Raw genomic sequence first — 26,623 nt, forward strand, 5'->3', positions numbered from 1 at the left:
ATGTTTCCCTGAAAATTTGTTTTTTATTTTGATAATTATCAATGCCAATTTTTTTTATTTTTGTATAATTTTAGGAGAGATCAATAGGTAATTCAATTCAATCAGGTACAGTTCGAGAAACTCAGCTCGACTCGTTTGAAACGTGAATTATTTTTAAATGAATTTCGAGTGAAATCAGTGATGACAAATGCATGTTCCAGTTAATATAATTTTTTTCTATCCCAACCACTGGCACTTTTCCTTAGATTAGTTCACTGATTTTGTGAGTGAGTCGGGTAAAATGCAGTAACTGTACTCGATATATTTCACAGAATTTCTTGTCTTTATTTTATGACACATTAATGTTATCATTCGAGTAGAGTTCGTGTGTAGTGCCGTATAGCGTATAAATACGGTACAAACGTAAAAAACCTGTAAACGTGACTGTATAATGATTACATGTTACATTATAATTTATGTTTTACGCGCGTCCTAAGTGAGCGAGACGCATTATCCTAAATTAAATATATATCTTTAGTGTAGTCCAATCGGATCGGCTCTTGGGTCTGAGACACGTAATTTTTTTTGTTCCACGTTTCATAAATATTGCTAAAAATTTCAATTTGTAATGGTACATTAAATTTGTACCCGAGGAATTCGGCCCAGCATGCAATTTAGCTTCCCTTATTTCATCATTTCCGCTACTGCAGACCACTCGAGTTCTAAACGGACTATACGTCTCCGGTTTTCGCTTAGTTTTCATCTGTTTATGAGTATATATTTACAATAATTATATGACCAGAATTACTCATGTATATCTTACACTAAGCGTTTACCAACGTAATATATGCATGCTTATATATATTTACATACATACAAACGCAATTATGTATGTATATACATATACGTATATACAGCGTCGTTATTTTGGTACATATATTATATTATTATATTAACAACTTTTATTAAATAGAATCTTTATAGAAAGTTATGTATAAATATTACTTTTTTATTGATTTTTTTTCTTATTTTTGCGCAAGTATCGTGATAAACTCCGTCCTACTGGGCACTAAAATTTGGTAAAGCTGCTTCGAATTACGTGCAGTTAGATCACCAACAAAATTACAAATCAGGGATTAGCTTGTCTGAAAAACGTTCGTAGTTTAAATACGGCATGTTGACATGAAACCAACGGTGAATAGAGAGGTTCGTTGCCATATTGAGGAAAATTAGGCATGGTTAATATGATAATTTTAAAACACCCAGTCTGAGCTAAGTTTAATCGTCAATCGATAATACTGTATTATGTGTACGGCTACAATTACAAGAGGAGCCATTTTCACGCGGCTGGTTGATTCATTGATCACTAATTTCTTCTCCACTATTGTATTATCCAATAATTAGTTATTGAATTTATTTTAAAATATAATCACACTACTATTATGGCAGCACAGGCTTATTATTGCATCGTGTAATAATGATTTCTGAAAATCCAAAAATATTTCTGATCCATTAATTGTCATTTGTCTGAGATAATGGCTTCATGATCTAATTATTCATAGTTATTGACTTTTTATCCTTCACTTGGTTGAAATTGACTCAACCGCAACAGGTCGGTCAATCTCCTATACATATATATTGAATCAATAGGCCTTCGATATCGTATTATACATATAATCGTAGGTATGTATGAACGACATTCACAGTCACTGTCTTCAGTATTCATATGAATCGTTATCATGATTAAATTGGTAGACCAAACGTCTGACACAAATCTTGGGATACATCGATCATTATTGAATTGTGGCGTATGGTATTTTGCGCAATTTAATATGTATGTTGTATCGAAAAGTTGTCTATTATTATACCTAGGCCTATTTAGCAGACTACACTAGTTATCCACACTAGCTTCGGAATGGTATTTGAATAAAACACGCGAAACTATTTTATTCATTCAAACACAATCAGAGGTAGGATGAACATGCTGTAGGCTCTTAACACTGGCAGAAGCATCGATCGTCTATCGACAATAAAGAGACAGCTACTGAATACAGTTGTATGATAGCTACAAATTTTTGATATAAGATTTTCGAATCATCATACTATCATGAGATTGGACGAGACTCAGAAATGTATAATTTTGGTATCATTCCTGGAAGTCTTCGAAATGAGAACAGTCATTGTTTCATTCTGAATTCGGCACTAATCGCGACGTTACCTCTTCACAGCAAATTTATTTCTCCAAGAAACAATGATTGATGATATTCCTACAGCGTAGATTCAACGCCCCTAGAGGAGGAGGTTGAAGAGCTACAGGTCAGATCTTCGGAGTGTCGAGTGTGCGATGAATCTAGTGATGTTACAGAGTCGCTGTCGTTACTATGCGGACTTGAATAGTTAGCCGCTTCCTGTAGTCGCATCAGCATATTCAACTGCAATTAATGACAATAAAGCATAAGTGCAACTATATTGAACAACGATTAGTTTTAACAACACAACTGGTAATTATCTTTCCTCGAGTGCAATCAATTAAGAATTAAGTATTAAGTATGCTTTTTGCGTCACGGTATTCATTTTTATATTATCATCAACATTTCTAGTCCTGGCATACCTAACTGTTGAATATTAATCATACACACTCATTCAATGAAAAAAATTAGAAATAAGGAAGTAGGGTTTTGATTTCTTTAGTCATCGGTATCACCAGAAACTCTTTGTTCCCCGCACATGAACGGGACCCAAAAAAATCCGGTTCGCGGGAGACAGTTAGTTAGCAGATGTTTTATGATCACTCGATGCATTTGGTAGCCAAATGTTTTATGACCATCGGGAATTTTCGTGGGTCATGAAATTCCACGGAAGTTGCTGCGGGCGGAAATTCCCAAGTCAGGGCGAACGGTCGACCCTATCTTGGAAACACCCACTACAACTATTCATCAATTGAAATATGTCCAATTGAATTTTACCCCCGAAAAACCGGGTCGGCCAAAGGAGTTGAAGCGTCATGAAGTAGGGATGACGTTTTTCGCAAAGACGGAAAGTGACATTCAAGTAGCAGCACACAACTAACAATAAGTAACACTTCAACGAGAGGAAGGAACCTATTTGCCGATTACTACTGGTTATTCAGTATATTAAATTGTAACATGCTGGAAGCAAATAATGCCATTGAAAAAACTCACCAGTGGATCGCCTTCCGTATCGCTATGCGTGCTTCCAAGGCTCTTAACGCTGGATGCACCCACTCCAGAATTATGACCAGAACTGACTACGTCATAGCCAACATCCTCCGGTCGCATTCGACGAAGAGCATCGCTTCCCCCATGAACGGCGTGTGTAGCTATCCAAGGGTAGCTGGACGTAATGAAATGGGCTGGATCTTCCCAAGGAGAATCTCCATTGCCATTTCCGCTAATTCTCCGTCCATATAAAGTCAATCCTTCTCTTACAGCATCGACCAAATACGGGACAACTGAGTAATTCCAGACATCTGTAAACCATACTTGCGAACCCGCAACTTCCATCGGACAGGAGAGGAACAATCTAGGACCTGAAACGCGTTAACATTAGACACTTTAGCAAGTTCAGTTTGATAGATTGGACAGCGTATTGTTGAGTTTGAATAATTCTACAGTATTCATGACACACAAAATCGGGATAACTTACCTATCGTAACATCAGAGCTGCTGTGCGTTTCGAGAAACTTGTTGAGGTGAAGCCAAACCCGTGGGATCCACTCAACAACTGCTGCCATTTCTGCATTTCGTGCACCTCCTGACTCCCGCAGTTCATGTTCCAATAGTCTTCGACGAAGATAACGGCCCAAAAAGCCTTTTACCGGTTCCATGTGATTCGCACATAAAACCCACCTTTTGCAAGCAAAACGAAAGGAATTAAGAAATGTTGTAAATAACAGCTGATGGTGCAATGAAAATATTCAATTACCTGAAATTATGGTGCAATTGAAGGTTGGTTGTGCTGCACGTGGCCTGGCTCATGGTTCCAATGATAGCCGGACAAGATGAATGTCTTGTACCAAGTAGTCCACTGAATAGTTCTCCAAGGGATGCAGCATGTTGTAAATTCTCGAGTATGATAACGCGCGGTAGCTCGTCTGCCGCACTTGAATCACAGCGTTCGGCGATGTGAGCCAGATACTGTCTCAACTCTTTACTTGATTTGTGATCAACATTAAATGTTGCGACAGAGGCGGCATCCTTAGCATCTGTATCGGTGTCCACTAAAGCATGAGCGAGCTTTCCAGCAAGGTAACTTTTACCAGTCCCACTCGGACCGCATAAAATAACACGGCGGTGTTCGGTGAGTAAAGAAACGAGCCGCTGGACGATTGATCTTGGAATTAAGGTGTCGACCGCGAGCCATGAATAGCCAGACAAAACCACGTAAATGGTCCTAACATGTCCGACCAGGTAGCCACAGGGAAGTAATTCGGGCAGTTGAGAGTCACTAGTGCACCGTGAAGATTCGCCAAGGTGATATGCGGCGACGCATTCAATCCCAAGACCAAGATTCGTTACGGGATCCACCCTGGCTACATACTCCTTGAAACATCGTCTAACCGTTGCGTCTAGGGAATCCCACGAAGTTTTGTTAGAAATGCAGACACTTGCGATTACACAATGCGGGGGTTCGTTGTTTCCATCGGTGGATGTATTTCCGATGACATTGGAATTAAAGCTACGTTCGCTGCCTAGGTAAACGGCGACGTTGATTCTTTTGCCATCGGTATCTTGCTCCATTGGAGGTTCAGTCGTTGTAGTTGATGTGCTTTGAACCACTGGATGTTCTACCACTGTAATATCTTCTAATTGATCCGTACCAGAACCGGTACCTCCACTCGACATTGCCGCTACACTTGATGCCACTTCAGTCATACTAAATCTTCGCTCAGGATCACTCGGTAATGACGATTGTGACGACGTTAAGGACTTTGACGTAACGAGACGTTGGAGGCGTTCGTTATTCTGCTTAAGATTCAGCATCTCATTCTGTAAGGAGATCGCAAAAATTAGTATAATATCTTTACCTTATAACTATTACACAGTGATTCGAACACTCACCCTCATTTTGATGACCGTATCTTTCAAAGATTCTAACTGATGTGCGGACGAGAGAGCTTCAAGTCTTATGTCGGTCAGGACCATGTCCTTTTCACGTAGCTGCTTTTTCAGCTCATCTACATCCTCGTCTTCTTTTTTGTAAAGAGCAGAGCTACTCTTACTGCCTGTTAGCCCATTTTCATGCTCCGGAGATCGTTGTACGTTATTCCTTACGCTCTGTGCTTGATTTCGAGATTCGTGCTTGGCGGCAGTCGGCAGTCGCGGGCTATTGGGAGCACTCAATTCACCGGGTCCATCCTTACAGTCTTCAGCATCCGATACAGAACCATGGCGGTTTTTCCTTGAACGGGAAAAAGCCTTGGAGAATGAGCTTCGGAGCCATCCTTTCTTTTTTTGATGACTGTTGGTGGAACAGGCACTGCTTAAGGAATTCAACGAAGTGACGCTGTCCGCTGACAATTGCCTCGCTATCGATGATCCTTGATGGTTACTATTTGACCCGGTACACCCTGTTGTGCCCTCCGAATCGCCGAGGGTATGTCGACGGCCGTTCGTTGATGCGGTTTGATTCGTTGCGTTCAGTCCAGCCTCGGCACTCTGCTTTCTCAAACGCTCTATCGTATCTCTCAACTCCTGGAGTTCGGAATCCTGTCGAATATGAATGAAAATATTTTAGCTATATATTCTAAATGAGATATAGGCACGTTTCGAAGGATTATTCATAGACTGGACGTGACTTATTTCGCTGCTACAATAATATGCGCACGTATCGTGTACGGTATTGATGATGTGAGTTACGTTTACTACATCAATAAGGTATATATTGAAATAGGGTTGTGCCTCTAAGCGCTTTTTGATTGGGTTTAACAAATTTGTCAGGTTCAGTTCTGAAACGCTTACCTCTCCATTATACATTGCATTTTGCTCATAGCCGAAAGATACAATTATACTTATATATCTAGTAGTTCTGAAATATGTTTTGGGCTGGCTAGTCGGTTCACTGATGGAGAGCGCATACGAACGACTATTAGATTTATTGTGTAAAAGAGGAATAATTTATAGATAATAATAGTCGGGGATTCGTTTACTGGATCAATTATTTACAGTTGTTAATATTTGTAATAACAGTATTAAAATTCCGCTGACCCCTGGCGCCTATGAGAATGTATTTTGCCGCAGTTCAAGCGTAAGGCTTATTATCGTGAGTGATGGTGACAGCAAGGACAACTATCAGAGTGACTTATGATTGAATCGGTGCTCCACGAGTCGGACATGCTATAAAGTTGTCTCATCGACTTGGAACTTGGATCTGGTAATCTATCAGACTTATCAAGATGAGGAGTGGTACATTTTTCAGGTTCCGGTTGACCTCCGATGCTCGCCGTTCCAGCGGCGTTTACGAGGACCATTGGAAGCAGATTGTTTTCAGGTTTCAACTCCAATTTCGGGTCTGATTTATTGAAAATGCTGTTCAAGTCTGCACGCTCTAGTTGTGAATTGTAGTACATGAGAATTTCCGCGGTTGTCGTCCGCTCTTTGTACTCAACATCGCTCGTCTTAGGGTGAGAAAGTTTGAACGTTTCAATGTCACCTCTCGGACTCTCTCCATCAACGACTTCGACGACGGAATTTTCCCCCTGGGTTCCATTCGTTGCGGAATCTGAATTTCTTTCGTAACCCGTTGACGCGGTGAAAGATTCACCAGGAATCGCATCCGGGGTTTTCAAATCCAGAGATCTTTTTGCCTCTGCAGAGTTAAAGCCCGATTCAGAAATTAAAGAACTGTCAGTATCGCTGAGGCTTTCTAAATCAGGTGGTCTCCGCTGATGATGGGCAAGTTTTTCTGGTCGATTAGGGTTTCTTGGGTCACGGCTGGGATTTTTGGGATCTTGTATTCTTCGAAGGTGAGGGGATTTATCGCTGTCGGACTTATCTCGCGGAAGAGATTGATCATCTTTTTTAGAATGTATGAAACTTGTTCGCTGGTTACCCCTCAATAACGTAACTATTGCGTCAGAGGCTCTTTTCCAGGTGCTCACGGAAGGGTTGTTCGGGGCGTGTTTTCCGGAATAATTTTTGTTAGTTTTGAGAAGGGTCGTATTCGAATCAAGGATGACAGATCCGTAGTCATTATTTTCCCTTTCACTTTTGGGCACGTCAAACTGGTTACCTTTGGCTTCTGAATCAGCTGATCCACGAGGTTTGACATCTTTCTGGTATTTTGGATCTGTCATGTCAGTTGTGACCAGGGTTAATTCTGTCGGCCGGATGATTCATTGGATACCGGAACATTTGACATTGAAAGATCGAATTTCAGGATATTACGGCGCGCAGGATTTCCATTAAATTACTATGCCCCATTTTTCGTCCTCAGTTATGTCCAGAACATATTTTAATAAACTCCATGATGATTTTTGAGGTTTTCTTCGTTGGGCTACGCGAGAAATTACCGTATCATTTCTCTTTTTTTTTCAACGCTGGTATGGATTAGCACCGTACGGATAATGAAACATCGCAACTAGAATGTTTTCAACCCCCCATATGTTCTGGTCAGAAGCCTAACGAGGATTTTGCCTCTCGCCGCCACATTTTTCAGATCCTAAAGTGGGAACTCCTATGCGCGTTGTACTATCACGATACCGCGGTGAAAGAAGTCAACGTCAAGCCCTTCATAGTTAAACGATAACTCACCTTTTTCTCGGCAGTTGCGGTTAGATGTTGCAGTCTTTGGGTCATATTGGACAGTGATTGTTCGAATGCAGATACAACGTGAGCCTGTAACAGAAAAACAGACAAAAAAATGTTAAAAACCCAATGAATTTCAAACGAAAGAACAAAACTTCGATCAAACTTATATTATTTACATTCCATCGTCTTCCATCGATACTGAAAATGGAGAAAAAAAATCCATTATATTTAGGGCCTCAAGAATCGAAGGACTGCAACTCGGAAGACACGTTAGTACGGGTAGCTTGGTAAGGCTGACTGGGACTTGTAATTTAGATCGAAGTCCCAGCGCGTAATTACGTCGATATTTCCCAACACAGGACCTGACAGCTGAAAGATAAGCAAGCGCTGTCAGGTGCATAAGACGCGTTCAGTCTTCAGAAACCAGTCGCAAGATGAATCTGACTTAACTAGACTGACTCAAATTACAGCCAAGTTTTTTTTTATTTTGATTTTGCGTTACATTTTTTTTGTTGATAGTTTTGTTTTTTTTCCATCAATTTATTTTTGTTTTTCAACGGGGTTCATTCAGAACGGAGTTCGGAAGTGACGGGGTGCCACGGTATCTAATATCAAAATAACGTACGCTAATAACCTACTGGCAGCACACTGCGGTAGTACAACGTCGATTTTATTTTTGTCGACATATTATAAATTCTATTTTTTCTCAAGAGGTCTTGGAACACGAGAGCTGGGAGGGGTCATTCGTTATCTGAATTAATTCATCGGTTGAAAATAGAAAATCTGATATAAAACTATAGGAACCCGTGAACCTCTTGTCGTTCAATGAACCCAAGTGTTCTGGATACGTTCACCGTATGTTCGTGATGTAAAGTCCATTAAAATCGCTATTATGAATTGTGAAGCATTCAACGCCATCCAATCACAACGGTTATTGCGCCATCGATTTTCAAATGCAACATTTTTGATTCCAGATACCCAAATTATAATTCAAATCCGTTCAACGATTGTTTATTGCTATATATTGCTATCGAATTTGACGGTTGGTGCAATTGCAAAGAACTATTCATTGGAACTGGGTGGCTCTAGACATTTTTGTTCTCTATGCGAATTCTCACTACTTGAAATTTTTCCCCTCGGATCTATCGACGAGAGTTTGACGTACGAGGTTTAACAGACGCAACAAATATCGAGCTTATAAATAACTGATCTATAAGAAAACGTAATGTTTAATATAAGGTAGTTTATTGATTAGCAACTAATTGAATATACCGCGGTTTTCACATTCAGGTTTATAAGTTCAACAACATTCGCGGTGGAGAGAACCTACGTAAAAACACCAAATTTTTTCTCTTGTCATTTGTAATTCAAGCGGTTGGTGCACGTCAGCTACATGCACATGTATTGTGGGCGACTGACCCGGCCGCACACGCCTACGCACTCGTTACAGTTTACTATGCATACAAGTATGTAATACATAGTCCGCATGTATACCTATGTAAATATGCGTATCCAGCACCCCTAACAAAAATATTTCATAGACTCGAGATCATGAACAGATGTGGAAATATCATAAAGTATGCGTATAGGATACACGTGGTCAGATTTCCACGTGACGAAATTAAGCTGGGAGAAATGGAGAAAAACAAATAAATAAATAAATAAATTGGTCTCTAGAGTCGTGCGCAATATCTGGATATCAGTTTCTGATATCGAATTGCTTCTGCGGTAGCGCCTGCATTACTTATGAATCTTATACACTACATTATGTCAGAAAACAGATCCAAATTGAACCAGTTTTGAGAAGAGATCGGTTTGCCGTATCGACCCGATGGTATTCAGATACGGAAATCAAGATCGGTACACAGATGCGAGGGACTTCTAGTGATGAAGGACATTGAATTTAGATTGGTGAAGTCCCGAAACAAGACCGTCGTTACCGCGTGCGGTTTGAAATCGATTCATCCGACAATAATATCAGAATGCTTGCTTCAAGTGTTCTTCTAAATTCCCACGAGATGTGGGAAGATTCTTGACGATGCTTAGATACGTGGAATGTATAAAAACAAATGAAGTGAGACCTTTCGATAGATTCCGTACATGTACGTTCGAGTATCAAGTTTTTCAGTGCTCCATTTCGTGGGTCGGTTGTTTTTTTTTTTTTTTTTTTTTTTCGTTCTTCACCGTTGCAGGAATCGGCCGTTGGCAATTTTACGACGATGATTCAGATGCGAGAGCTTTTGAAGTGCGTATTTATAAAATATTCCGATGGACTCGAGGTTCTTTACGTATATTATTTTAAAGTCTAAAATCCAAACAAGGAGCAACGCCGCGACGCATACATATAAAGCGCGCGGAATAATAACCCCGATATCTAATCTAACTTTTGGACACACAAGACGCGAGCGACTTCGATGAAATGAAATGCATCGATGTCAATTCCCTCCTACGCTTCGTGATCCTCGTTCAGAAACACGTACGACGTTCGAATCGACTTCTCTTAATTTACTGGCTATCATACCACGCAATTCAAGACGTATTGCGTATCGAACGCGCGTGCAAAATGAAACGTCAAACAAAACCGAATGAAATGGTTCTGGAACACGAGACTGATGGGATAAAAAATCTGCGAGATCCTCGACATTCTTTTTCCAGGAGGTTACCGCTTTTCTTGGCGGGGATGGGGGGAGGGGGGAGGGGTAAACATTAGAGGTAAACATTAGGGGTAAAAACATGGAAGAGCAACACATCAAGATCTACGCAAAGATAGATGAACTTTTATGACCTCTTACAGCTGCACGTGTGCTGTTGGTATAGTAAATAAAAAGTTGTCCATTGGTCCGAGATTATTTCGGAATTCACCTTAATTTTAATTTTAACCTGTAGTTTCTACGGGGTCATAACCGTACAGAAGAAACTCGTTCGATGGTCGTTGTTTTACATCGGTGGTATCGCTGCGATGCGGTGTATTCGGGGAGAGAGATTATTTCTACATAAGTGGTATAAAGTAGAGGAATACTCGGCGAAAGGTCTGATTGAGATCGTATATCGTGCGGTTGTCAGGTGTGGGTAAGATAATTGGGATTACGCAACGAGCGACACAAAGCCTAGTCTAGTATGATATTCGACTACGTATAATACAGTGAGTGACACACGTATTCGTATAACGAGGAGACGAGCCCAGATGACTGCGCCATTCACTCAACCGGCTACCGTACAACACGTCGATCTGCGTAGATATCATACGCTTCTATTCCGTCGACAATAGATTGCAATTTACAAGTTTACAGCCGCGCCCACAACGTTTAGTTACAGATAAATATACGCACGTGTGAACGGCTACGTGAATACGTGTGCGTCTTGTGCAGGGTAACGATCAGCGATACACGAGGTGCAGGGCAACCGCAAAAGTTGAAATGTTTTCTCGACATTTTTTTTTTGTTTTTTCGTCCCACCCCGTACGACTGAAAATATCGACGTTGGCACATCACCTCGAGGATGACATATTGCGGCAATAAAAAATATTGAAACCTTGCGATACCCACTACAGCGAATAACATCCTTGACTCGACGTTTATACGGTGGCTGTTGGTATTCGTATAATTTCGACGTTCAATTTGAAACTAGATAAATTTTGGCCTTCGGGGCTGGCGAACAACTGTTCCGAAACAGAATCACACGTGAATCAGATGTGTACATACATGTACCTGATTCGTCCGTGTGTTATCTAGATGTGTACATATAAGATCATATATACGCGATGCAAAGACCCAACGCGGAAGTAACCGATGTTGCAAACCTTTAATACGTTGTAATAACCGAGTTCAAGTATAGCTATTCGATGATCATATGTATGGTAACCGTACGTACAACAGATTACTACACAACCAGTCGAATGGATTCGAATGTGTCGAAGCTTCAAAGGCTAGGTATGCCAATCCATATTTTACCGTCATAATGAATTGCCGATATTATATAATACCACCGAGAAGATGACTATGAAAAAAAGAAAACTCGCACATTTTCCCTAATGATGTGTACCTTGCATAATATTCCTCATGAATTAACCGCGTTACGAATATCCATATGCTCGTAAATACCCGAAGTACTTTTGGGTAAAGAATTCAATTTTCTGACGTAAATCGTATTTAACCCACCACCAGTTTGGTTGCTCGTTATCGTCATTACAAGGACAAACATGGCCTTCGAGGCTTCATTCTATGTGTGACTTTTGCGAAAGTAAACGAACGAGTGAGCGAGCAGAAGCATATACAGATGGATGTATACCTGTGTAAAAGGTGTAAAAGGGTAAACTTTAATTACGTCGTACCAAATTCGTAAATCGGTTCGAAGTTGCAGGTCTTTGAGGGGGGAGCAAATGGTGAAATGAGTCGAAGACTGATTGTGAGTGACGCCACTCATTCGAGAAATTATAGAATGACGCTCTTCTTTTGGAAGCGAAATCGATATCTAGGAAAAAAGAACTATGCCGGTTATGTAATAATTCAAGTATTCTTTTTCTTGTTTCAATTAATTTGATGACATTGTGTGGGATATGCCCCTCTTACGGTTTGAAATTTATTTGAAGATCAGCGTGGATTACGCCCTTCTGGTTATTCGCTCACGATATGTATTTATAAAAGTAATAATATCTAAAAATAGTGCCACCCACGTGTGTAACGTACATTATGCATATGCGTGTATAATAATATAAGCTCTTCGGTTACTTCTCGAGTGTTTGAAGACCGTCACGAATGATTGATCAAAACTCCGCGAGTCGTGACCTCGCCGAGTTTAATTCAAAATTAAAAGTGAATTCGATCAAAGAACGTCAAAGAATCGGACGTATCTTGATGCGATGAAAACAAGGCGCCACTCACTCTGCTCCGTGATAATTTTACGCGATTCTCGCACGAGTTTAACTCCTCATGAATATGTGGCTTTCATGTTTTTTTTCACGACACGTTTCCTGTCTGACTCAGAAACTCGGAGTTGAAATGAAAAGATGAAAAAAAAAAGGCAATAAGAAAAACTACATAAATCGTAACGATCGGAATATAACATCGACGACAAAGCGGAGCGATTGTTCTTAGATTCGATTTATTTTAGGTTTCAGATTATGTACGAGAAGGAAGAAACATCGGTCAGACAATCGGATCGACGGAACTGCAGAAGACGCGAACCTCGCAAACGATGCACTTGCCGCAGTTGCAAACCGGACACGGTTTTAGTAGCAAGGCGATCGTCACGATACGGTTTTCTACCTACCCTCGATCAACTTATGCACGACTTAAGTAGCTTACTTTGCGCAAAACGCATGCACTGAAATTACCCGGATGAGCGCGGAGAGCGCCTGGCATGACGACGGGTTATACCTACTTTATTCCCGCTTCTGTTATGGCTACTACAATCTCGAATCAAGCGCATGCAAAAATAAAGGCACGGCGAAATGTCGGCGCGTTGCGAACGTCGAGGAGCTCGAAGTGCTGCCGTGCTTCGAGAATATGAGTGTTGATATTTCTGGGATAAGGAAATGATATAGTAGAACCTTTCAGCTTTTTTTTTTTATCCCCTTTTCAATTTTATCGCTCCCACGGGCTGCGGTGTCTTTTTCAACAAATATGGAGAACAACCTGACCAGTTTATCTTCGAGCGGGAGAAATAAAGAAGATCAACATCCACCTCGATTGGAATTGTATAACTTGAAATTATTGTAACGAAAGAACCTGAACAAACATACCCATACGTATATCAGTTACTCGACGAAAATGTTTGTCGTTGCGATTCATTTATTCGTCGCGACATTATTTAGCCCATGTAAGTAAAAAAAAAAAAATCGACCATGACCCAATTAAAGTTCACCCTTGCATACGTGTAACTTAGATTTCTGTTTTTATTTTTCTTATTTTATTTTTTTTTATCAAGACATGTACGTGTAGCCCGCGTTGACAGATCGGTTCTGAGGTAACATCGATCGTCTCCCGGTGGTTGAGTGTCTCGTATACCCGAGCCATATCTGGCATCTGGTATGGATGCACCCCGAGCGTACACGTATGTACACGAGATAGCTGTATTACGAACGCCGCGAAGCGTTAACTGGAGTAACAGTTCCCAGGCCGCATAGAAAGAGAGAAAGATGGAGAGGTAGTACAGCGAGGGGGAGAGAAGGGAGAACGAAAGGACTGGCGTGAAACATTATCTCAAATGTTACGGAGGACGTGCGTGCAACGTGGTATCCCCCGACGCGATGTTGGTGTTGCTCTCCACAGTCCGCAGAGACACGCGGTGAAACACACACATCTCTATACCGAACGTTACATTGCATACGGATGTGGCGTTACATGAGGAGGCGTTAAAGTGTGCTGCGCGTCCCATCGAGGATGAACACGTGGTAGCCATCTTGGCAGCACCCCGACCAGATTAACGAACGAGGCGGTTTGGTGCACACGAAATGATTATGACGTAATTCCGTAGGAGGACTCGCGTCCCGCGGGATCGCGATCGGTTGAACCGAGTCGCTTCCGTTGCCGATAGGTACGTCGGCGGTGCGCCGAATACGAAGAGGACGACGATGAGTTTGAACCGTGAAAAACTTCGCCTCTACATCATCTCGGGTTCTGTTTCTCGTCGTATACGTGGGTCGCCTTATGCTCGAACGCGTCCAAAAACCACGAGACGAACGTTATGAAATAAATCTCACTTGGGCAGCAGCAACTGAGAGACGGCGCAACGTTACACTACAGTGACACGCAACACGCAACACGCCACACCCGGGTGTCCCACGCCCTTACCGTACGATATAAAAGCACGCTCGGACTAGCGTTCACGAATCCTCGGTGGAAAATTTTCACATCGAATTCTTTCGGACGTAATTTTATTCGTTCGAGGAATTTACCCAACGGTGTTCAACCTCCTCTTCGGGGTGCGGAGGTAAAAAATCGTTGTACGCCACTTTTTTTCGACGAGATACCGCAACCGTGGAGACTTCTTGACATGGGGTATTTTTTCAACCCGGTACGATAAGTACCTTCCATTATTCCTAAGGAATTAGTTATAACCGTGGAGATGTTTTTAAAATAAGTATAAATAGATGAAAGGAGGAGGCATGCCTCAAGTAGGTCTAATTATTCAATCAGATCTATTGTTCAGTTTAAAGAGATGAGCATTGCATAGCCAACCCACACTTTTGGATGTCACATACACGCGTGTTCATCGGTACGGTGTGTGTATAAGTAGGGCTTGGCCGGCGGAGAGAGTCGGAGAGTCCTACGAAGGCGGCGCATAGGGTCATCATCAATTCTGTCCGTTTGTCCGTTGGTTTGATTTAATGCTGTTTCTCAGTTCCAAGATTCGTTATAAATACATGTCATACGGTAGGAACGAAGAGAAAACTACTACCATAACGCGCGGTGCCTTGAGTTGCAGGATTAAAATTGAGTTAATATAGAAAACGGAAGCCATTTCATACAAGAATTTATTTCGTTGGTGTAGCGTACGTTGGATGCGTGGAGGTTGATTTAATTGTGGAAAAACATCACAATTCATGGTGCGAGGAGGGTAATCCCTTTTTTTCAAAATTGAATTCTGACAGATGATTTTAATGAGAGAAAAAAATTTCTACGCGCAGCCGTCGTCGTGCCGCGGCTTGTCTAGTTAACCGATTCTTCTACCCGATGCATAAATACGATGACACACATATTTAAAAGAATATGTTGCATACGTATGGGAAGCAATATTGACACAGTTGTCAGGCCGCTAATTACGCCACGTGTAACAGGCGTTGATGTAATAAAATGTATGTTACATCAATGCCCGGGCATTATAATGCTTATGTCTAAAAATAAAACTCATCGTAAGAGGGCATCGACTGCTGCCCAAAGATTAGACTTCATCAATTTCTTATCTATCCGAAAATAAACCCATACGGGTCAAAGACATTGGGCGGATTGTGTAATGACACTTTATGTTACCCGATCTAACCGGCAATGTGCGCCGAAGTGGTCGGTACTCCAATCCACCCACTCGTTTCGGCGGAAAATTGAAACAAAACATGTTTGAAAATATATTCTTTCAGTTTTGGGGAAACATGAGTCTGCGCTGTTGTATAAACCTGTGAAACACCCTCGACGAATATCTCAAAATGTATGAGAAAAAACAAATGGAAATTTATCAAACACCAGCACGAGAATTTCAGAAACAAATATAACCCAGTAATGATTCCACGATGGTAAACCGAATCGTTTTGGAGATGATTCTTATGGATTTTCTTAACGTTTATACATTTGAAATAAACAAACGAATTCCTTTCTCTACTCTTCGTGTTCTTTCTTTTGTCGTGATTAATCGTCTTCGCCTATTCAACACCTTTTTGACCGTTTACTGTTTCAAAACTCGACTCTTCACGATCGAACATAGGCTCGTTCGTTCTGAAAACTTGAACGCCGAGTGTGCATAACCGATAGTTGAATTGGTGGTATCGTTACCTGCAAAGACGGACAGCTCCTATGCCTGTATTTCCTCGTCGCCAGTTCCCACCATGGAATGACGTTGTCGGGTTTTCTGGGTTTGACGGGGTCACTGACGGCGTGTTCGTACAGCGGTGCTAAAACGGGCACTGTACCAGACAATCGTTTCGGACAATCGCCGGATTCGACGTCCAAATTGTTAACGTTGCCTCTTCTTCGAGGTAGAGTAGCGGAGTTCGTGGTGCAGTTCGTATTGTTGACCGAAGCGTCGGCGTCCAATTCCAAGGAATTGTGCCTTGTCCTGGTCTTCTTGGCATTCTTGTTGCCAACGACGATGTTCGACGAAGGGTCCACTACGACGTCGCCCCGGAATTGCGCTTGGAGCAACGCGTAATGGTCCACCGTATCGATGGGATTTCTTTCGTCTTGTTCGGCGTGAACTTCGGCGTCCACGAGTTCCCTGGATCGTTGAAATTGCCCGTTAAGAATAACGTCGGTAGCGTCCATAAGGCAAACTGGTAGAGCGTTCACCCATCTTCCGGACAGCTGAGCCCTCTGAGCTTTCGGCTGATCCGAATGGTCTCTGACGTCTATCGTGCTTTTGTAAGCTCTGCCGAAGTCCTCGGTATCGATACCGGAGTCCCTGACGGTGTCGAGAAAATCTTCGCTCGATTTGTGCAACGGTCCAGGAGACAGTTTAGGTTTCCTGTAGGGTAGAGTTCCGTACCTCGCTTCCACGGCGAGGGTATCGCTGAGAATATCCTCGTGTGACCGCACGCTGTTGCTACGGGCAACCGTTCTGACCGTCGCGAAGAAACGATTGTTCGTCTTCTTCGAGGTAGGAGTGGTCGATGGCGAGTTAACGCCATCGAGAAACACGTCGTCGACCATATTCTCATCGGAGAGATTCTTGCGCAGAGTTCGTTCTTGTCTACGATCGAGCGTCGCCGATCGCCTGGTTCCGTTCATTGGCTGACCGGAAGGAACTTCATCCCCGGAGGATCTGATTTTGTCCCTCCGGTTTTTGAATGCCGATCTTTTTGTCGGGAGGGTGTGGTAAGCCTCGACCGTTTCAAAATTATTTCGCGACACGTTCGGCTCTTGGAAGGTTACCCTACTTTTTGGCAAACCGGTTAAAGCCTCGCTGATCGCATAGAGCGATTCGGTCGACTTTGCCGACGACGATGACCCGTTCGAGTTCCTCGAAGGAGAAGAACCGTTGTCGATCGATGATGACCTGGGCAGCGGTTTAGGGGGAAGTTTGCCAAAAGAGTTCGGCCTCGACTTGATGGTCTTTTTCGGCAGACCGTTCGGTACTTTGAAATCGAATTCACGGTCTTCCGATGATTCACCAAAATTTGGCGAAATCGGCGGCATGGGAGCCATGTCTCTTTTCCTGTGCGATCCGTACAGATTGTCGGATGAATTATCGACGTTGTTTTTAACGATTTTATTGATTATCCCATAGGTGGAATTCCTGTTGTTTCCGGGTCGCAGTTCCGCAAAATTTTTATCAATCTTCGCGATGTTCCTATTGAGATCTTCGATGTAACGAGCTGTGCTACGATAGAGATCGCCACTCGGTACGTAATTTTCATCGGCACTTGCGGGATCTCTGGGATTTTTCGGGGGCTTGTTGTTGAGCCGCGGAACATTCGGTATCGCGTATATCGGCTGTCTAGTTTTATTACCGGACGGTCTCTTGTTATTTTTACTTTTGTCGTCAATAGAACTGTTACGTTCCTTCGTCCTGTTTCTCCTGAGATTCCCATAGTTATCCACCGAGTTATTATCCGTCGTCAAAGACTCCTTCCAACCATAAACATCCGGCTGGATCGGTGATTTGTCACCATCCACCTGAACAGGATCGTTCCTTGCGGCTACCGAAGCTTGACTCTGATCCACCGTGTCGTTCACTTCGATAGGAACACTGTCGTAAAGGCGTCTCGAATCTTCGCCATTTTCATTAACGAATAGGGACACCGCTCGCGCGGCGACTTCCGGTTCGATAACAGAGACAGATCTCCCGCCGTTCGATTGACGTTTGCTCTTCGTTTTGCTCGCGAAGGTATTGAGGATCGGTACTTTGTCCTCCGGTGACGACCTGCGGCCCTCGTTCATCGATACGCCTCGCCTGGGGCTGGCCTTGAGGGTACCGTAGTTCTCAGCGACGGAATCTTTACCTCCGTCGGTCCACCTTGGCACCCGCGTAGTTGCCTGTGGCATAATGGAGCACATCTCCGAAGGCGCATAGGGACCGTTAGCCTCTTTGAGCAGCTCCTCGGAGTCCGATCTGTACACGGCTCTTGGCCTGTTGCGACCCCGAGCACGGATAGTGGCGTATCCATCGTGGACACGTCTCGAGCAGACGTTCAACTCCATGGTATTGAATTATCAATTAAGGATCGCCGAGGGATTTCGCATCTTTTTTACTCCCGAACTCGCTACGCTCGTCCCACTCGAGTGCGGCGCTTGATTTCGATACAAAGCTCCGCAAAAAAAAAGTTCAAAATGTTCAAAAATACATGGCACTAAACACTGTCGCATCCTTCGTCATGATTTAACTCGGAGTGATCGATTTTTTTCCGTCAAACTTCCTTCAGTTTTACTTGAATGAAAATTGTAATCGTTTTCCAAAGTCGTTTTGTTCGCTGGCTGCGCCGCATCGCTGGAAGATTAACGCGGACGATTAAACACGCTTGTCACTTTTATTTATTCACGTGATTACGACGGTACGTATGTGTGCGTGTAATAAGGTGTTACATAAATTGACTTGTTTGCTTTCGGAAGAAAAAAAGCAAGAAAATTTATGTTCCCATTGTGAAATCATGATGCCTGTTCAACGCCGCGTCACGATCATAGTTCCTCGGTAGTTTAAATAAATTCATTCGTCGCACGTGCGATTGTGTTCTGCTTGTTTTCCAGCTAGCGTGTATAAAAATTTTCCAGATCGACAAATCGCTGCGCTAGCTTCCGAACGCAGCGGTAGATCGTAATTCACGACGTAGCATTACGATGACTGGAAAAATCGATCGTTTGACTCACGGAATAACTCGTGAACATCGTCGATCGAGTCGACGTCGCTGTCGATGGAATAAACAAGGCGTATTTAATTATTCTTATGAAACCGGCTTCCACAAGATCGGCCTTTTTAGATCGAAATAGGCATCTGAGTTATTAACTGAATTAGCGATCATTGAATAAAATTGGTTGCTCGTGAGGATCGAGAAGTGGCATATCGAAATTATTATACACGATACGCGGATCCTTAACAGCAAATATAATTATCGAAATCGAACGTTCGCGAAACACAAATTTATTACATAGTCATATGTTATCTACGATATAATGACCGAGCGAACCGATTAATTCTCTCTGTCGATTTCGAACGATTTCGCTATACAGGCACCATGATTGCGCAACATAATTTCGATGATTTCGATGTCGGTGACCCAGATCGACCAGCTGCATGTGTGGACTGACATATTTTTTTCCTTGTTTAGTATCACTTTTTTTTTAAATTCATTTTTCATTCTTATCCTATCTTACCCGGGTCTGCGGTAGCGATAGCTGCTACGGTGACGAACGGGTGAGATAAACCGAATACATACATAATATATCTCCAGAGTAAAAAGAATTCGATGATCGGGAAAAAAAAAATCCCGACTTCTACATCGGGGTATATAAAATTTAAGGGCTGTCGAACCGAATGACCTTTTCATGACGTGCGCTTTTTCGGTGTAATCTTATCGTGTGTATTGAATAAATATGTTTATGTATTGTGTACAGTAAAATTCAAGTATAAAAATAGATGGATGAATATTATACTGAGGTATTTTATGTTTTGAAGAACCGCAATTCAGGTGGTTTCACAAAAAGAACCAATCGAAGAAAAAAAAAAGCGATACTTTCGGGTAAGATTCAACAGGACGCCGAAGTATATATGTATGTAAGAATTATAACGCGAGACGCGAGTCTGTGTATAACAGTGCCGATCCTTGGCTATTCGTCATTCGAATTGCATAACTAAAACGCATAACATTAGCTCGACACCGGACGACGTTTATATTCATCGATTACCTAATCTGTTTTCTCAGCTTGTCCCGGGTGCCGCATTATTTTGTTTTTTTTCCTCTCCTCCTCCAATTTTATTTATTTATTCGGATTCAACCTGTCTTCCATTGTACATTTGTACCCTCAGTGGTCGAAGCGCGGCTGCCGCTGCGAACTGACCAACGCGTATCGAGTCCCTGCCATCTTATTACATCTGGTATTAATTGTGTCACGCACACCTTTAAGATTCCTGTGCAATGCCGACCCGAGTTATTGATGTACGTTACTTAATATGCTTGAAATAAACAATTCAGATGGTTAGCGATATTCAACTCACGATTAAGCACGCTTCCTGAATGACACGCTTCGATTATTCGGTCAATTTATATTCTAATATCGATCTTTTTCAATTTATCGTTCTTCTTCTGACTTTTATAGATCGTTCTACATTTCGTAACGTGAAATATGTCGTCGATTCATCTCTTAATATAAAAATATTTCGAACGACTGGACCCGTCGATAAGACTTTACAACTCGAAGAAAACTAACCGAAAGAGGATAATTCAATTCTCAAAAAGTGTAGGGAATACAGATTGGGTCCGTCAACTTATTTAACAATATTTAATCTCCGTGTCACGTTATCTCAACGAAAAGATCGACTAATATATCTGGACGATATATTTCATCCTTGCGATACATGTAATTTACATGTACGTATATAGCATGCCCTGAAATACGTGCGGAGAGGATATAATTCAAGGGAAAATCGACGTAAATTATCGCTCCGAAGAATTGCTATTACCGATGTTCCGTGATTGAGCATTACCCCACATCGATAACGGCCGTTGGCACACTTATAATCTTAGCACTGCAGCAGCAGCAAAGGCAACAGCATCCCATAAATCAGTATGCATATAATAATAGCTCTCGTGGCGATAGCCAGACGACTGGAGATCTCAATTTGCTAGATCTCTACGCGATCGTATACCTACTCGATTTAAAATAAGCATCATTAGCTACACCCCCCTGCCCCCTCGCTCGTCACTCTTTATGAGCTTGGCAATATTTGGATTACTATTTCTCAATTTCGTGTCCACGTACAACCTCGAAGAAGCAAAAGAAAAAAGAAGGCGACACGATTACGAAAAAAGTAATCCTCCCCAATTTGTTTTTCAGTTCCAATTTCATATAACATAGATTTCTGTACAGCGGTTTAATTAAAAATGAAACTTCGGGGAGGAGATTTCATTGACGAGTTCGAAAGAGCGAGATGAAAAAATTTTCACGCATACATCAAAATGATCCCAGTCGTATGTCCGAGGTGCTGAGTTATGGGAAGGCATGTAGAAACATATCCGATGCGGAGATCGTCTGTCCCATAGAGACTACTGCGTCAGGTTATGCATTCTACTCGTTATCGAATGTCAATGGTATACGGACGGTAGTCTGTCCGTAACGTCGGACACGGACCCGTAATAATACGTGTACATCACGCGCGTGTATGTAATCCCCGTGTAAATGCATGAAATACGGTACTGGAAAAGGAAACTCGAACCTGCGTCGAACAAACCAGCCGTAAGCCACAACCTCGCGGTGTATCGAACTGTTCATTTCCTGAACTCTGCTGCACTAACAGCTGTACATATATTATAGGTGTGTAATACATATGTACAATGTACGTGTGTACATAATAGTTACATGTAGATTGTACGCACGGTCGAGAGACGTGGCCAAAATCCGATTCCATCGGTTACCCTCCCCCCCGTGCAACGGTCCCGTGTTAGTTCCACCGACCGTTTCTATTTCATTTCTATTTGAATCAACCACATTATCTAGTTCACGAAAATGATCGATCTTTCTGAATCCTCCGGACTTCAAATTTTTGGTTTCGACTGCTTACAGATTTTTTTTTCTCAAAAATGATGAAAAAAAAAACATTTCAGAAAATTTGTCATCTGTAATACCGATACTAATAAAATACTAATGCGCTTTATACGTATGTACCTATTCCGGATATCTTCGCTCTCTTCGTGTATTAGCGGCTAAAACCTTTCTCTTGCTAAATCCCTGAGTGGGTAACGGATCATAATATCTCAGCCCATTAAACCCGCAGGAAGATCGTTATTGTTCATTTCTTCTCTTTTATATTCTATTTTATTCATTTAGTTTATTTTTATGCTTATTATTTTACGCTCATGCAACGCAATTACACGCCTCGGCTGCCTTTTATCGGCATGAAGTTCTTTCCTCGTTGTCATTATTTGATTTTCAATTTTATACTTCGCTATTATCCACGTACAACCTACGGCCAAGATATTTATTGCACCAGGTATTGAAAGTATAGGAAAAAAACAACGAATGGAATTGAAAATTGTTTTTTTTCCATGGCACAAGTAAGTTCATACATTGCACTTGACCCAACGTACGTAAAGGCGAACCATATGGCTGCTTACGAAAGCCTTTGAAATGCTGATGCGAAAAGTAAACCGCACAAAATTGGCTGATGTTAGATGTTAATTTTTCATTAAATTATTCGGACGTATATATTTCTCTCTACGTATATACGAGGGACTTTATTATCCGCGAAGTTTTAACTCGTCGCTAAGTTTTGGCGAAACTTTGTTCCGAAATCAAGATATTTCATCACCGAGTCAACATCTGTAAATTAATACTTGAACCAAAACGTCAATTTTTCCGTCGTCAATTGAGTCGTGTTTTTTGTTGAAAAGAAAAACAAACATAATCAAAAACGATGATAAGGTATAATAAAGGTCAGGATGTCACGAGTCTTCTCTCTTTCTCTTTTTTTTTTATGGCTTTTTCATTCCGTGGTATATACGCCTTGAATCGCGCTCGGAATATAGATGTCTGTATTCTTGACAATTTTATGGAATGATGCGATCACGGGATTACGTCGCTGATATTTCTGAACCAGAACTATAGTCGTATACGTCGTAGAACGACGGAACGTGACTTTAGAACTGCAAATTGAAGCTCACTGCGATGACGGCATATAACATCAGACTGTAAGATATATTATTCGATAATGGTGAGGGAAATAATTGCACGCCACCGCGTCGCTACCTATAAGTATGCACATAAATAATGTACCTATAACCCATCGAACCATAATTTTTGAGACCATGTTTGGAAGTGTGTGTAAAACGAGTAAAAAATTTATTCAACGCTCGGTAAAATTTCAAGTTTTTCGAAATTAATTCTCATGTAATTCCAGCTCTTTCAGTTGAAATACCAATGTTTTCAGAAACAGATAAGAAATACAATTTTTGTCTATGATTTACTTAATTTTTGATAAAGTACATTTCGTTTCGGATCATCATTCTATCTGTAATCATGCATATCAATGAAGCGAGTTAAGAGATTCGTAAAGAAACAACCAATGAAAGAAACTTTCGGATTCAACTTGATATTCAAAATTTCAAGAGCACGATGTCGTACACGAGAACGTACTTAAAAAAAGCACTCGAAATCAGGTAAAAATTGAAAATTTGAGTGCGTGAAAAGATTAAGAGACCAGTAGCGTCACGGCAACGGAGCATCGCGTATATTCTCGTTGTCGCAACCGTTTTTCTGGCAGCGTTTATATTTACTGATGGGATTTCACGATAGCGTTATCGTACAGATAAAATGATGGCACCTACGCTTTTTGCGGCAACGTTATCGCCACACAATTTAGGCTTCGAAGAGGCATGAATTTAAAAATACTAGAAAACAGTCTTCGCGCCTATTGCTACCTCGATTCTAACAACAAGATAAAATATTAGTCAAAACTGTAGACACGATAATCCAAGTTGCGCAATGACGTTAAGTTACAGTATGTTCGGTCGAACGTAATCCAACAATTTGCCGACCACGAGGTATACCGGGTTCAATATGCACAGCGAATCGTAGAAAATAGGGTAGAAAAGTAGGTGAGTACGTCCGTCAAAAGGTAAACAGCGTTCGCGTACGATACCTCAGAAGCGACACATCCAACCATCTAGAGTCTTCCGAAAGTGATTATGGATCACAGTTCCCTGTGGATGGTTCGAAAGAAATGATGCTGTATATAGATGTGCGATTATGCGCATTAAATAAAAGCTCAGCTGGCATAAGAAGAAGATGACGAAGAAAAAGAAGAAGAGGAAAGGCTGTACGTTGCGACAGGACAGGCGGCAGCTGTGCGGATCATTCTACAAAGAGAAAGAGAGAAATTTACTCCGCGAGGATTATAGCCGTCGCAAATACCTGTGAAACGGACTGCATTGCGCGGAAATTGAAAAAGACTAAAAATTAAAAAGTAAAACAAACGGAAGGGGAAAAAACTGGACTCTCTGCAGACAACGGAACGCGCGCGCGATCAGTTGCTACCGAGACACCGTTCGATATAGATTCAAATCGTAAAAATGAAGAGCGATATTATATGCTTTTTGTATCTACGTTCACGATGCTTATCGTTGAATTCGATAAATTGTCAATATCCGAATGATTTCTCCGAAGCATTCGCGGTGGACATCAGCGTTAATTTTATTAACGCATGCGAGGGTATGAGTTAACCGCATTTAAATCACTACGATATTTAATGAGATCAGATTCCAGAAACAACGGGCGATTGCAGTCGACGAATAATAATTCAGTGGATGGGAGAAGATTTATGATGCACGATATCATTCGTGCGTTACGTCTGGATCGCGAGTACAACGGATATTAAGGCGTTCTTAATAATTTTCACAATTTCTCTGCGCTTTGACCGCGGAGAGACGTATCACGCGTGTTATTAAACGTGGCTGATGGCACAAAAGTTTAGAGCGGTAGCTGCCGATTGCGAGTACGTATATAGCGGAACACGGTGGGGTAATAAGTTAAGGAGAAGACAAAAGAGAAAACAACTGCGTCAGTTTTAATAAGCGAGGAGCGGTCATTGGTCGGACAGTTGGCTTCAATAAAGACGGGGTCTTTGGCGCTGCTGGAAGGGCTGACTTCAACCCTCCCGTCCCTCTCGTCGCTCTTTTCTCTTTTTTCTCTCCTCTTCCCTGACGTTCTTTGATGGCGTCGCCTCAGACCGAGCAAACCGACTGTTTACTAATGAACGCTACAACAGCCCACGAGTTTCGTACGTGGTAAAGACGACCGGCATACGTGTTACGTCGACGTCCTTAATATTCCACAAAGTTTTATTATCCTCTGCTCGAGGTACCTACTCCCAAATTCATTTGTACTCGCTGATACGCGTGATTTACATAATGGAAGACAAAACCGATAACTTCGACGTTTGAATGAAAAGTGAATCGCATATTATATATCAGCGAGTTTTTGAAAACTTGGAAAATGTTGGTTAGTCCGACCCTGTGATTTGCGAGTCTGAAATAAGATTTGGAAAGAGTGCTTTACGGCAATGGACGTTTATTCTCCAAAAAGCAAATTGAATTCAATTGTTCCTCCAATTCTTAGTAACAATAAAAACGGAACGGTCAAGATTGGATAGTCGCGTCCAGTTTTTATTCATGATTAAAAATCGACCGTGTTTAGGGTCACATTTGATAAATAATTTAACGATCACGAGAGTCAATCGAAGATATGTTTCAATCAATTGATTATGAATAACACCGAGTTTTGAGTTTATCTAACCCAGTACATGTGTAACACAGAATGGGTGTTCGCGCTTCGACGTGACGCAGACGCGATGTTGATTTCGATAAAATCAATTTTCGTTAAGTTCATTACACATTTATAAGCACGGCAAATTCAAACCGATAAAACTAACGAGCCGACTATATTACTGTATAACCCATTAACGATCACCGTTGGAATGTTGTTTTGGAAAAAAATCTTTCACCGATTATACAACTGTATTATGATGTGCGTGCACACGCGGTAGCGCGGGGCTGTAACGTTTCAATTGATAATTGATTATGCAAACTATTAAATTTTGAAATCGATTCGCAATAGTCGCAAACTATTACACGTAACAGAACTCTGGAGGTTTGCAAAATTTCAGCCTACGATACCAGCCAATTTATCGACAAATATAAATTATCCAATATGCCTAGACTTTTGGTCAGAAGTTGGCATAAAATCATCTACGGAATATCGAAGATATTCATGTGGAATACGCTCGACATATGCAAACGACTTTCGCATTCGTTTCATTTGGAATATAATATGGTCAGAACGCAGAACGCGGAAGGGTTTTGCTCTTCATGAACCTCCGGGAATGAGGCGTGCGCCTAATGCCCCCGCATGTATCGCATGTAGAATAATGCCCGTCGCTCTTAAGCCCTAGAAAAGACCGAATAGAATTTATAAGGCGATCGCCTCTCGCGCTCCGCGGTATTATGCAGGTCTCCCCGTACAAGA

General features: G+C 41.7%; 2 protein-coding genes across 6 annotated transcripts in view; both read right to left on the reverse strand.

Annotated features, from left to right (window-relative positions):
- Positions 1 to 303: 303 nt before the first annotated feature.
- LOC105684814 (protein sickie) overlaps positions 304 to 26,623 on the reverse strand; it is a 164,370-nt gene continuing 138,050 nt past the window's right edge. For all 5 annotated transcript variants that reach the window (XM_048650276.1, XM_048650274.1, XM_048650275.1 and 2 more), the window contains 6 exons: positions 7,752 to 7,835; positions 5,061 to 5,708; positions 3,925 to 4,988; positions 3,646 to 3,848; positions 3,162 to 3,529; positions 304 to 2,411 (listed from right to left, as the gene is read on the reverse strand). In XM_048650276.1, the coding sequence (XP_048506233.1) occupies positions 2,247 to 2,411; positions 3,162 to 3,529; positions 3,646 to 3,848; positions 3,925 to 4,988; positions 5,061 to 5,708; positions 7,752 to 7,835 (2,532 nt within the window). In that variant the 3' untranslated portion in view covers positions 304 to 2,246. The remainder of the gene's footprint in view (positions 2,412 to 3,161; positions 3,530 to 3,645; positions 3,849 to 3,924; positions 4,989 to 5,060; positions 5,709 to 7,751; positions 7,836 to 26,623) is intronic.
- Positions 5,718 to 7,722, reverse strand: LOC112695031. Its single transcript, XM_025747057.2, has one exon. It carries the CDS (start codon positions 7,292 to 7,294, stop codon positions 6,257 to 6,259), a length of 1,038 nt encoding a protein of 345 aa, XP_025602842.2. The 5' UTR covers positions 7,295 to 7,722; the 3' UTR covers positions 5,718 to 6,256.

The sequence above is a fragment of the Athalia rosae genome, chromosome 2, assembly GCF_917208135.1.
Source record: "Athalia rosae chromosome 2, iyAthRosa1.1, whole genome shotgun sequence".
Lineage (NCBI taxonomy): Eukaryota > Metazoa > Arthropoda > Insecta > Hymenoptera > Athaliidae > Athalia > Athalia rosae.